The sequence below is a fragment of the Bubalus kerabau genome, chromosome 17, assembly GCF_029407905.1.
Source record: "Bubalus kerabau isolate K-KA32 ecotype Philippines breed swamp buffalo chromosome 17, PCC_UOA_SB_1v2, whole genome shotgun sequence".
In the NCBI taxonomy this organism is placed as follows: domain Eukaryota; kingdom Metazoa; phylum Chordata; class Mammalia; order Artiodactyla; family Bovidae; genus Bubalus; species Bubalus kerabau.
This window is the reverse complement of record NC_073640.1, coordinates 49,864,391-49,877,601: the sequence shown is the minus strand read 5'-3', so window position 1 is coordinate 49,877,601 and position 13,211 is coordinate 49,864,391. Positions and strand designations below refer to the sequence as shown.

The window sequence follows — 13,211 nt, the reverse complement described above, 5'->3', positions numbered from 1 at the left end:
CTGGGTCCAGGTTCCACCTGGAAGGAGGTGGAGCTGAACCTGCCCCTGGGCTTTTGGCTGCCTCAGGCCTGGGTGAGTCCTACTGAGGAAGTTTTCGAGGAAACTGGGGCTAGGAAAAGGGCTCCTGCTGGGGCTCCTCACCGACTCTCTGTCCCTAGGCTCCCAAATATGGCCCGGCCCCCACCTCTGGGCCCTAGATCCCCTTCAGAGCCCTTCAGTCACCCCCCTGGAGCCCCTAGGGAACTGGACACTACTGGAGAAACAATCTGCATTGCATCTGGAGAGGAGAGCATCAGGTAGGGGCTGGGGCTTTAGAAACTGGGGTCCAAAGTGGTGGGGGCATTAGCAGGGGCCCTTGAAGGGTAGGAGGTATTGTGGCTAAGACCCCCTGGGGACATGGGAGAGGTAACACGGGACAGGGGTGGAGTAGAGTGAATAATGGGCACCTAGACTCACCTGGTGGCTCAGACGGTAAAGCGTCTGCCTGTAAGGCGGGAGACCCAGGTTCGATCCCTGGGTTGGGAAGGTCCCCTGGAGAAGGAAATGGCAACCCACTCCAGTACCCTTGCCTGGAAAATCCCATGGACAGAGGAGCCTGGTAGGCTACAGTCCATGGGGTTGCAAAGAGTCAGACAGGACTGAACGACTTCACTTTCACTTTCGCTTAGACTCACCCACAGGCCTGTCACTGTCCTCCACCTCCCAGGTCAGAACAGGCCCAGAAGCTGGGGCAGGACTCCTTGGACCCTCCAGAGCACTTCCGGGGTGGGCCGAGGGGCCTGGAGCCTGTTGCTGGCCTCCCCAGGTTGCCAGCACGCTCTTCTCTTGAGGAGTCAGCTGGAGCCAAAAACCTAGAGGTGAGCTGAGGTGACCTGGGCCCCTGGGCCAGCCCCCACCTCCTGTCTGTCTCCCAGAGTCTGGCCTCCACCCCGGGGATGAGGCGATGATTCAGGAAGTGTTGGCCAACTGTGTGGGGTGGGATGCTCTAGACAGTGATTCCTGACCTGTCTAGTACTTCATATTTTATCAACTGAGAGAGAATTATATGTTAATATTTTATTTATTTATGGCTGTGCTGCGGAGAAGGCAATGGCACCCCACTCCAATACTCTTGCCTGGAAAGTCCCATGGATGGAGGAGCCTGGTGGGCTGCAGTCCATGGGGTCGCTAAGAGTTGGACACAACTGAGCGACTTAACTTTGACTTTTCACTTTCATGCATTGAAGGACTCCCACTCCAGTGGTCTGCAGCTGGACCATCCAGGTGCAGAACACCCACTCCAGTGTTCTTGCCTGGAGAATCCCAGGGAAGGGGGAGCCTGGTGAGCTGCCGTCTATGGGGTCGCACAGAGTCGGACACGACTGAATCGACTTAGCAGCAGCAGCAACAGGAGCAGCATGGCTGTGCTCAGTCTTCATTGCTGCATGTGGGCTTTCTTTAGTTGCGGAGAGTTTTTATTGTTCAGGTACTCCAATGTGTCTGACTCTTCGTAGTGGGGCTGCTTTCTAGATGCGGTGCATGGGCTCAGTAGTTGAGATGCAGCGCAGGCTTAGTTGCCATACAGCATTGGACCAGGGATCGAACTCGTGTCCCCTGCATTGGCAGGTGGGCTCCTAACCACTGGACCACCAGGGAAGTCCAAGAATTATCTCATCATTGGCCCTGGTGTTCCCTGTGGGAGTAATTCAGTTCCATTACTCCTCCCTCTCCAAGACCCCCAGGCCCTATATGGACAAGTTTCTAGGAGCCTTGAAAACCTGGAGAACTTGAACTAGAGGTTCTCTGGCCTGACTCCACTGGGAAGTTTCTCTAGGTGAGAGCGTCCTTGGGGCACACCCACAGATGGACTCTGCTGCAGAGAAGCATCCGGAAGGCAGGAGCCTGGGTGCAATGGAGTGGGAACAAGGTCCAGGTTGGCTCACTGGCCCTGACTCAGCTTTGTGTTCCCCAGCACCCCATCTCTGGCCGGGAGGTATTGGAGGCTGAGCAGGACAGTCTGCATCTTTGTCTTCTGGGGCTGGGCCTCTGGCTGCAGGACTTGGAGCGAAGCCTGGGGCCCTGCATGTCAGCCCAGAGCAGGATGGTCCAGCTGCAGGTGGGTAAGGGCCTCAGGAGTCGGGGCCAGCTTCCCTTGGAAATGGATCTGTTCCATGTTCCTCATGTCTGGATGGGAAGAGGGTGGGGGTAGTAACTCCAGTCCTAGGTCTCTGGTGTTCTGGTGCCCCTGTGGTGTGTGTGTCTATGTGTGTCTGTGTGTAGGCAGCAGGGTGGTGTGGTATGGGGTGTCTTGATGATGTCCAACCATGTGTACCCAGTGTGTGTGTGTGTGTGTGTGTGTGTGTGTGTGTAGGCAGCGGGGTGGGGTGTATTGATGATGTCCAACCATGTGTACCCAGTGTGTGTGTGTGTGTGTGTGTGTGTGTGTAGGCAGCGGGGTGGGGTGTATTGATGATGTCCAACCATGTGTACCCAGTGTGTGTGTGTGTGTGTGTGTGTGTGTAGGCAGCGGGGTGGGGTGTACTGATGATGTCCAACCATGTGTACCCAGTATGTGTGTGTGTGTGTGTCTGTGTGTAGGCAGCAGGGTGGTGTGGTATGGGGTGTCTTGATGATGTCCAACCATGTGTACCCAGTGTGTGTGTGTGTGTGTAGGCAGCGGGGTGGGGTGTACTGATGATGTCCAACCATGTGTACCCAGGCACTACAGGCAGACCTACGTGGGGCAGCTGAGCGTTTAGATGCACTGCTGGCATTTGGTGAGGGGCTGGCGCAGCGCAGTGAGCCTCAGGCCCGGGCAGCCCTGGAGCAAGTCCTGAGCGCCTTCAGAGCCCACCAAGACAGCATCTTCTGGCAGCTGTGGCGGCTGCAGGCCCAGCTGGTCAGCACCAGCCTGGTATGGCCCACCCTGGCAGTCCCTGGCGCGGGTGCCAGTCTCAATCTTCATGACCTCTGTCCTCTGAGCAGGTGTTGGAGGAGGCCAGCACACTGGAACAGGACTTGGAGTTTGAGGGGGACTTAGATGGGCCGGGCCCTGGTGGGGTCTGGGGGCCCTGGGCACCCAGTAGCCTCCCTACGCCAGCAGAGTTGGAATGGGACCCGGCGGGGGACATTGGGGACCTTGAGCCTTTAGGGCGAAGGACAGCCCGGACACCAGAGGCTCCATGTGAGCTGTGTGGCCACAGGGGCCCCCAGAGCAGAGGACAAAGCCTGGAGGTGAGAGCAGGTGGGGTGACCTCCTTCCTCCAAGCACCCATGGGACCCTCTGTGTGTCTCCTAGCAGGGTCCTTGCCTTTTGAGAAGGCCTTCAAACCTCTGGCTCTGTCTCTCCCAGTGTCTATTTCTCTTTTGGTGTCTCGGTGTTCTCCTTCCTGGTCTCTTTGTTGTATCTACATTCCCTCATTTCCTCTCACTCTCCACCTCACTCACCCCGCCACAACCACACTACCCTCCTGGCTCTTCAGACATTTCAAATACACTCCCATCTCCAAACCCCCAGATGCATGCCCAGCTCCCCTCCTCCTTTACTCCAGTCTCTCCTCAAACATCACCCCTTCAGAGAGACCTGCCCTGGCCTCAGAACATTATCACTCCTTATCCTCTTACTTGGGCTTCCCTGGTGGCTCAGCTGGTAAAGAATCTGCCTACAATGTGGGAGACCTGGGTTTGATCCCTGGGTTGGGAAGATCCCCTGGAGAAGGGAGTGGCTACCCACTCCAGTATTCTAGTATTCTGGCCTGGAGAATTCCATAGACTTTGTAGTCCATGGGGTCACAAAGAGTCGGACACGACTGAGTGAAAAGTTAGTACCTAACAGTACTTACCACATCTTGACATTATATATTTATTAAATTACAGTCTGTCTCTCTCCTGCTAGAATATAAACTCCATGTGTGCCAGCATTTTGCCTGCTTTTGTGCCCTCTGTGTCCTCAACTCCTAGAACAGTACCTGGAGTGTAACAGACACGCATTAAATATTTGTTGAGTGAATGAATAAATAATGTCTCTCTTCTCGGGTTTGTTGTTGTTGGGCTCTGGCCCTCTCTTCATCTCTCCCTGAGATCTCGCTCTTCCCCCAGAATCTCATCTATATGACACCATACTGCCATCGTAGCCCTTCCTCAACTTTGTGTCTGTTACTGATTCTCCAAGAACCCCACACCTCTCTCCCCCAACAGGACATGCTCATGTCGGGCCTCAGCCACCGGAAACACATAGCAAGTCACCGAAGACAACCCCTGCTCTGGAAGTCTCGAGTGAGTTGGTCCTCAGCCAGGTGTATCACTCAGGAATTGTGATAGCAAGTGACAGCAACCCAACCCTGACTGAATTACACACAAAAAAGGGGATGCTGGGTTGTTGTTCTTTTTCCCCACTTAACTGAAAAGTCCAGGTGCTGTTGAATTTCAGACCTCAAATACTGCCAGGGCGCAGTGCCTCCCTGTCTTGGGTTCTACTTCACGGTGGATTTCTCAGCAACATGGCTGCCCCAGCAGCTACACATTCACTTCCCACTGGCTCACTCACCCCAGAAGAGAATGCTCCGGACTCACAGGCAGCAAAAGTTCTAGGTTGGACTCTTGCTTCGCCACCAATCACAGTAGCCAAGCTGACGGAGCGCTTTGATTGGCCAGATCTGGTCACATGCCTAGTCATGGCGGTAGAATTGTGAATTCAGAAAAGTAGGAAGTTATGATACCATCCTCTCCAAGTTGAACCACCGTTACCAGGAAAAGGGGGACTGCATGGAAGGAAGGCACAGACAGACCTCCACTATACTTGGAACTATTCCAAGTCCCCATGGGGGCTTGAGGATGGAAGGGGTGCTAGGAAAGGAGGAGAAATAAGCCCAGTTCTGCCTGTCTATGGTAGTAAGGTGAAGAGCACATTAAATGTCACTTCCACCCATTCTGCTGCTGGTGACTCTTTATGTTTAGGACAGGATGAGGCAAGCATCTCCCAGTCTCCAAGATGTGATGCTGGAGGCAGACCCTGGGTAAGATGTTTGGGAGAAGAGTCTGGGGGTTTGGGGGACAGGGCTCACGGTGGCACCCACTGGTATGTTTAACACTGTATTTCCCTTCACAGAGTGCCCACTCCTGCATCCAGGCGACCTCTGACCTTCTTCCATCTCCTCATCCTCCTCTTCCTTTTCCTGGTGGGTATCACATTGTTCCTGCCCACGTCAGGGGGCTCCTGCTGCTCTCCTGCCCAACTGATCAGGACACCTTACCTGGAGCTCAGCTATGTCAATGGTCCCCCTCCAATGTGAGAATGCAGTCTAGTCATATGTAATAAATAGTCAGTGTTAAAGGATATGTCTTAGTCTGTTTGGGCTGCTATAACCAAATAACATAGACTGAGTGGCTTAGAAACAACAGAAGTTGGTTTCTCACAGTTCTGGGTGCTGAAAAGTCCAAGATCAAGGTGCTGATAGATTCAGTGTCTAATGAGGATCCACTTCCTGGTTCATCGATAGCCATCTTCTTCCTGTGTCCTCACATCAAAGAGGGGCCAGGGAACTCTCTGAGGTCTCTCTCTCTCTCTCTTTTTTTTTTTTTTTGGCCACATGGCACGTGAGATCTTAGTTCCCTGGCCAGGGGTTGAACTCACACCCCCTGCATTGGAAGCATGGAGTCAACCATTGGACCCTAGGGAAGTCCCTCTTTGGGGTCTCTTAGAAGGGCACTAATCCCTTTCATGAGGCCTCCACCCTCATGATCTGATCAGCTCCCAAAGGCCCCACACCTCCTAATACCATCACATTGAGGGTTATGAGTATTGAGGGGACACACACCTTCATTCTATAGCAGGATGTGCGAGGATACTGGATGCTTGAATACTGACAATCTTTGATACGACCCTGGTACATCTAGACAACCCCCTCCACAGATCCCTTTGCCTTGAGCACAGAATATAGAATTGAATCAGCCCATCTTGGGTTGGGTTCCCCCAGACCATCAGACAAAGATTCAAGCACAGGTAGTTTTTTGGTTTTAAAATATGGTGTGTATATATTTATATACCCCATTTTTTATGGGGTATTTTTATTTAATTATAATTTGTCTGTGCTGGGTCTTAGTTGCAGCATGAGGGATCTTTAGTTGTGTCATTTGAACTCTTAGTTGTGGCATGTGGGATCTAGTTCCCTGACCAGGGATCAAACCTGGGCCCCCTGCATTGGGAGAGTGGAGTCTTAGCTACTTGACCACAAGGGAAGTCCCTCAAGCACAGGTAGTTTTTTTGGGGGGGTGATCCTAGGCAAATTGATAGGGGAGTGGGAAGTGAACCAGGGAAGGGAGTCAATGAGCTGGTTGCTTCTCTGGGCATTGGCGTGCCATCCCCCTTGGGACCTTTGGGAGACTGTGGGGCACACAGGAGGTGAAGGACTTGTGGCATATATGTACCAGCTCTCATCGCTCATTGATTCAGGATTAATCCTGGAGATGTTAACTCCCCAGCACTTCCAGCCTCTCCTGCCTGTAAAGACCCTCAGGCAAAGAGGTATAGGTGCTTGCCACAGGCTACTAGAGGGGTGCAGGTATACAGGAGGGGTGGAGGGATGTTGGTGGGTTGCTGACAGCACTTGCTTTAGCCCCTGACCTGCATTCATCCAGGTGCTCTGTTCACTCTACATGGTGGGCTCCCAGGCTGGCCATCACTGACTGGACTGTGAAAGCCCTCTTCTCCCAGCTCACCAAGCTGAACTGCCAGGGCTCAGTCCTGGAGTCGTCCCCAGCCTCAGGTGTCTAAGCTTATCCTCTCCCAGAGCTTAAAGTATCAGGACAAGAGGTGGAGCAGAACCAGACTCAAGAACAGAGGCAGGACCCCATGCTAGTCTCCTGGATGTGCACTTAAGACAGACACTTCCTTGAATTCTCACAACCACCCAATGATGTGTCCCTGCTTAACAGAAATGGGAAACTGAGGCTCTAGAGGGGAAGCCACCAGCCTGAGGCCACACACGGAGCAAGTGAGTGAAACCCAGTCTCCATTGATTTAAGGCTAAGACAGTGAGCACCCTATGCAGGGGGCCCAGTTCCCTGGTTAGGGAACTAGATCCCACATGCCCAAACTAAGAGTTTGAATGCTGCAACTGAAGATCTCACATGCTGCAACGCAGACTGAAGCTCCCATGTGCTGAAACTAAGAGTTCGAATGCCACAACTAAAGAAATAAAGAGCCCGCATGATGCAACTAAAGATTCTGCATGCCACAACTAAGACCCGGCGCAGCCAAATAAATAAATACTTAAAGCAAACAAAAACAGCAGTAATCTCTTAAAAAAAATTGGGAATTAATAATTAATTTTTGTGGGTAACTTAAAAGTTCAGGACTGCAAGCACAGCTGGATCCAGGGGCTCAGTTCTTTCCTGTTCTGGCTTCAGTCTTATCCAAATGGTGGGGAGTGCCCCTCGAAACTGCCAAGCTTACATCCCACCAATTTAGCAGTCAATAGAGAGTTCTGTGTGTGTGTGCTAAGTCGCTTCAGTACATGGGATTCTCCAGGCAAGAATACTGGAATGTGTTGCTGTCCTGTCCTCCAGGGATCAAACCCGAGTCTCTTATGTCTCCCGCATTGGTAGGCAGGTTCTTTACCATTAGCACCACCTGGGAAGCCCAATAGGAGAGTTGCAGTGAAGTGAAAGTCGCTTAGTTGTGTTTGACTCTTTGTGACCCCATGGACTGTAGCCCACCAGGATCCTCTGTCCATGGAATTCTCCAGGCAAGAATACACTGGAGTGGATAGCCATTCCCTTCTCCAGGGGATCTTCCTAACCCAGGGATCAATCCCAGGTCTCCTGCATTGCAGGCGGATTCTTTACCATCTAAGTCCTGAAGCCACCTCCTCTGGCTAGTGTCACATGCTTCACTGGGGGCTGCAGTCAGCCTTGCTTGTACTGAAATAGGTAGGGGGGAGTAGTTCTCAAAAAAAAAAAAAAATCAGGGAGCTGTTACCAGAAGGGGGAATGGACCCTGGGGTGGGGGGGTGGGGGGCAGGAAGCAGCAGATCCTCAGAGTAATTCCACACTCAGAGAGAAGTCTGTGCAAACCTGGGTCTGTTCTCTTTCAACTGCCAGACCAGGTCCTGTCCCCAGCTGAGGAGGAGGCATGGTGTCCCTGGGGTCACCAGCAAATTGGATGGATGGGCAGAGTCTTGGCAGTATCATCCCAACCGATTCAGTAATGGAGCAAATCCATGTCATTCACTCATTCATTTACTACTCACTGAGTGTCTGCTATGAACCAGGTCAAAGAGCAGGATTATGACTGTGAACAAGACAGGCTAAAATCCTGGTCCCTGTGGAGCTGACATTCTAGGGAAAGAGAGATGAACGGGATGGGTGGGAATTTGCAGTGTGACCTGTGGCTCCTCATCCAGTATGATGAGTTTCCCAGAATTCCCCAGGGCCCCCTGAACCACCTCATGCACCTGGTCACCCTTTTGGAACAGTGGAGCTTGTGATCCAAGACAAGAACATAGTCTAGTGACCTGTCATTCCCGACAGGGTGGAGATCAGAACCTGTGAGGGAGAGCAGATGTTACTATTTTGAAGGTCAGGAATTTAAATTGATTGCTAAATCTGTGAGAAAGTTATGCATGAGAGATCTATCCAAGTCTCAGAAAATACAGGCTTTGCTTTTCTCAAATCTCTTGTAAAAATATACCCTGTGTGTGAAGATATCTGGCATCCAAAGACAAATGACCAGTAAGACACTGATATGACCATTGTCTTTTTGGTAACTTTTTGTTTTGTTTCAAATTCCTGAAAAGCTTTAAGACTAGTAACAAGAAACTCTCACATACCCTTTACCCACCTTCATCAGTTGTTAACATTTAACCCCATGGGCTTCACCATTCACACTCTCAGTAATATATCTATGCATATATTTTGGAACCATCTGAGACTAAGTTGTAGACATGATGCTCTTTACTCCTAAATACTTCAGTGTAGAGTTTTTAATGTCATGGACACTGTCTTACACGACTAGAGTATAGTTACTGGATTCAGGAAATTTCAACACTCAATTCCATTCTATTATTAAGCCACAATCCATATTCCAAATTATTCTAACCCCCTAAGTCCTTTATAGCAATTTTTTTTAGATCAGGAGATTCTTTGACAGGTTGACAAGCAGTGACCCTGTCCCTTAGAAGAGCGAAAACACAGCAGCAGACACAGACAAGACCAAGGAGGGTGGTTTAACATCAGTACATTCTGAGATAAGGGCTTGAGTGAGGTGGTTTATTTGCGACGTGATCCCAGGAGGCAGGAGTTAGGGAATGAGAGACAGTGAACAGGGCAAAAGCAAAACATATGCTTATGGTGCGGGAGCCACTGAGTACCTGGGGCTCAGTCCCACCAGACAACAGGCAACTGGGGCACTTATCCAGTGACTGTAGTCCCCCACAGGCTGCGGTTGCTCCTGAGGGCATTAACCCACCTCTCATAATTCCTAGAAAGCCCTCAAGCAGAAGAGCAGAGATGCAGGGGCTCAGAGCAGGAAGCTGGCAGTCTCTTGGGAACCCTCCTCTGCAGCTACAAGTGAACTAAAGTAGACAGGAGGGTTATGGGGTTGGGACATCACCCTCTGCTGCCGCAGGTACTTAATTCACTGTGTCATAATGGTGACTGCACCATGAAATTAAAAGATGCTTGCTCCTTGGAAGAAATGCTATGACCAACCTAGACAGTGTTTTCAAAAGCAGACATCATTTTGCTGACAAAGGTCTATATAGTCAAAGCTATGGTTTTTCCAGTAGTCACGTGAGAGTTTGGACTATAAAAAAGGCTGAGAGCCAAAGAATGGATGTTTTCAAAGTGTGATGTTGGAGAAGACTCTTGAGAGTCTCTTGGACAGCAAGGAGATCAAACCAGTCAATCCTAAAGAAAATCAATCCTGAATATTCATTGGAAGGACAGATGCTAAAGCTCCAATACTTTGGCCACCTGATGCAAAGAGTCGATTCATTAGAAAAGACCCTGATGCTGGGAAAGACTGAAGGCAGGAGGAGAAGGGGAGGACAGATGAGATGGTTGGATGGCATCACCAAGACAATGGAGATGAGTTTGAGTAAACTCAGGGAGATGGTAATGAACTGGGAATGAATTGCTGTGCTGCAGTCCATGGGGTTGCAAAGAGTCAGCCACAACTTAGCGACTGAACAAAAACATACCATAACAGCTGCATAAGGGAGACACTATTGTAGTCAGCACGCCCATTTGGCAGCTAAGGGTGTTGAGGCACAAGGAGGTTAAATCACTTGCCTCTGATCAAGTAATCAGTAAATTAGAACTGCGATTCAAACCTAAGCATTCCAGTTCCAGAGTCCAAGCTCTTAATCACCCGACATTCACCCAGTAACTCCCTTCTGACCAGGACACCCAGCCCCAGTGAGAACTCGATCACTGCCTGCAACCCTGCCAGAAGCTCCCATCCTGGACCTTATTAGGGCTCAAGATCTTGGAGCCAGGAATGAGCAGGAGGAAGAGGAGGGAGATGCAGGTGGAGCTCTAATGCAGGCTGGATGGGTAGGACTTAACTCCACTAGCCACTTTCAAGATTTTGGTTTTTACTCTGAAATGCAGCCAGGCCAGGATTAATAGCAACACCCTGGTGGAAGAAACTGAGGTGGACAGATGAACATGGTCATGGAGGCTGAGTACCAACCAGAGACAAAGCTGAAGTAGAAGACACTTGCATGAACTGCACAGCCTGTGCTCTGGGGCACTCCAGGCCCCAGCGTTTCTCCCCTTCGCCCTCTCCAGGCCTTTATCCACACGGTTCCCCTGCTTAGAAGCTTATCCCTACATTCTGGCAAACACCTCATAATTCTTCAGATTTCAACCTCATTTTATAACTATTTGAGTATCTGCCTCCCCCACTGGGATTGGGGGAGAGACTGTGTTTCTCTTTGGTCCATCCTACCTTTGGGGATTCCCAGGTGGCGCAGGGGTAAAGAACCTGCCTGCCAATGCGGGAGACCCAAGAGACGTGGTTTCAATCCCTGGGTTGAAAAGATCCCCTGGAGTAGGAAATAGCAACTCATTCCAGTATTCCTGCCTGGAAAAAATTCTATGGACAAAGGAGCCTCACAGGCTACAGTCCATGAGGTTACAATGAGTCAGACAAGACTGAGCAGCAGGCATGCCATGGCATCCTGCCTTTGATCTGAGCTCTGAGTTCCTTTCCTGAGGTCCTCCTCCTCTCAACTGCTTTTAATGGGTGCAAATACAGCTGAGGGCTACAAAATGCAGCACCTCAGGGAATGTCTAGGGCATGTCCCTCTGGGGCATGGGAAGAGGTATGTCTGTGGCCTATGGGTCCACCTCTCCTTTCCAACCCCTAGGCCTTGCTAACAATTCCAGCTTGTAGCTGAGGCTGGACTCCTTAGCCAGGTTTGAGGGTCCCACTACTACCGCAGGGGTTACCAGCCAGGCCTCCTCAGCTCCACCATTCCTCTTCCGCCTCACTACCTTCCATTAAGAGGTCAACAGGGGCTTCCTTGGGGGTCAAACCAGGGTGGGTTCCCTCCATGGATCTGCCCAGGAGAAAGAACTATGCTGCTCCAACCAATCTGCCATTCTAGAGGGTTCCCCACACCCATCCCTGCCAGAGGGTCACTTCTTGATAACTCTCAAAATCCCCCAAACACATCAAATCTTTACCAACACCAACAGGGAAGTAAGCACACCCCCATTTTATTGCCTTTTTGTCCAACAGTCTTGAGAAGGGAAAGGAGCAGGAATAGGGGTGGGTGGGGGGAGGTTTCCCCCTCAGAACCATCATGTAGAGGTCTTGAGGGGGTCTTTAAATGATTAGCGGGGTGAGAGATCCCTTACCCCCTTCCTCACCAATCCCAGTTGGTCTCAATGGAGTAAAGATTTTTCTGAGGGGGTTTCCAGGCTTCTCACCGTCCATCAGGGCATCGTCCGAAACTCCTCCTCATCTGCTCTTCTCAGAGTTAAATACAGGAGAGGGGAGTCTCTTTGAGGAGCCAGTAGTGGTATTTCTCAGGGTTCTAGACAAGGGCGTCAGTCTCTTTCTGTCCAACAGAGGGGCGTCTTGGCTCCCCAGGCCTTAGGATAAGTAGCTTGCAGTTTGACAATCCGCCCCAAGCCTCATTGGTTAAGTCTGACTCGGTACCATACAGCAAGTAAAGCCGGGCATTTCTCGCCATCGCACCCCACGTCCCAGGAGGGTTATTCAACTACCTCAATCTGTCTATTTAGTTTCTCAAGACCTCTCACTTTCCATCAGGGGGCTCCCCAGTCCTCCAGTCCCCCTGAGCCATCCGGCGAGCCCTTCAGCCGGTCACCGTCCATCCAGCGGGGTCTTCGGTGTCCTCATGCTGTCTAGCGGTTTCCTCGGGTCGTCACCTTCACCAGACAGGGTCCCTGGGGCCTCCGCGCCGTTGGACTCCTCGGTCGGGCCCCGCGTACGCACGAAGGCACCCATGGCCGTGGCGTGGCCCGAACGTAGCATCTGGAGCTGGCGCCGACCGCGGCGGTACAGGTACTCGATGCGCAGTACGTCGGAGCGTGGCAGGCAGGCGTGCTGCCGGAACTCCGCCCGCACCCGTGCCTCGGCGCCCGGCTTCCCGCGCCCAGCGCGCAACAGTTCGCGGTACAGACTCAGAACTTGCCTCTGCAACCTGCTGTGCCGGCTCATGGTAGCAGCTGGGCCGCGGGGCACCTAGCGGCGCCCGAGCACAGGCGGGAGAAGCGGTGAAACACAGCCATAGGAACTTCCGCCTCCCGCTCCCAGCTTTGCGGCGCCTTCGCGCCTCATAGGTTGTCGCTGCCTCTACGTCACAATGTTGTGTGTAAGGGGCGGAGCTAATGGTTCACTGGCCCGCTCCACTGCACATCAGTGTCCTTGAGAGGACGGTACTCCTGAGGGCCTGGAGGAGGAGGACGCTAGACCCTGAGACTCTTAGGTTTGGGGTCGGAAGAGACCAGGGGATCCTGACCTGACTCTTGGGTCCTGCGAGTGGAGAGAGCTAGAGGTTAGGATCCTTGTGTTCCCCAGAGCTCTGGGGGCACTGGGGGAGAGAAGACGGGCACACACGTGGGTTTATCCTCATTTATTAAAGCAACCATGGGAAGCTCCGTGCGTCCCCACTCCCAGAGCACGTGTACATCGAGGGTCCCAACCCTTGGGGACGGGAATACGCGGTAAAGTGCTGGGTCACAGCAGGCAGAACATG

General features: G+C 51.9%; 2 protein-coding genes across 2 annotated transcripts; one reads left to right on the top strand and one right to left on the bottom strand.

Annotated features, from left to right (window-relative positions):
* Positions 1–58: 58 nt before the first annotated feature.
* On the top strand, positions 59–5,302 carry SYNE4 (spectrin repeat containing nuclear envelope family member 4). Its single transcript, XM_055552505.1, has 8 exons — positions 59–296; positions 707–857; positions 1,952–2,095; positions 2,699–2,893; positions 2,965–3,213; positions 4,177–4,254; positions 4,936–4,994; positions 5,087–5,302. The coding sequence occupies exons 1-8, from the start codon at positions 169–171 to the stop codon at positions 5,268–5,270; spliced, it is 1,188 nt and encodes a 395-aa protein (XP_055408480.1). The 5' UTR covers positions 59–168; the 3' UTR covers positions 5,271–5,302.
* A 6,359-nt stretch (positions 5,303–11,661) lies between these two features.
* Positions 11,662–12,790, bottom strand: SDHAF1 (succinate dehydrogenase complex assembly factor 1). The gene has a single exon (XM_055551963.1). It carries the CDS (start codon positions 12,671–12,673, stop codon positions 12,317–12,319), a length of 357 nt encoding a protein of 118 aa, XP_055407938.1. The 5' UTR covers positions 12,674–12,790; the 3' UTR covers positions 11,662–12,316.
* Positions 12,791–13,211: the final 421 nt, after the last annotated feature.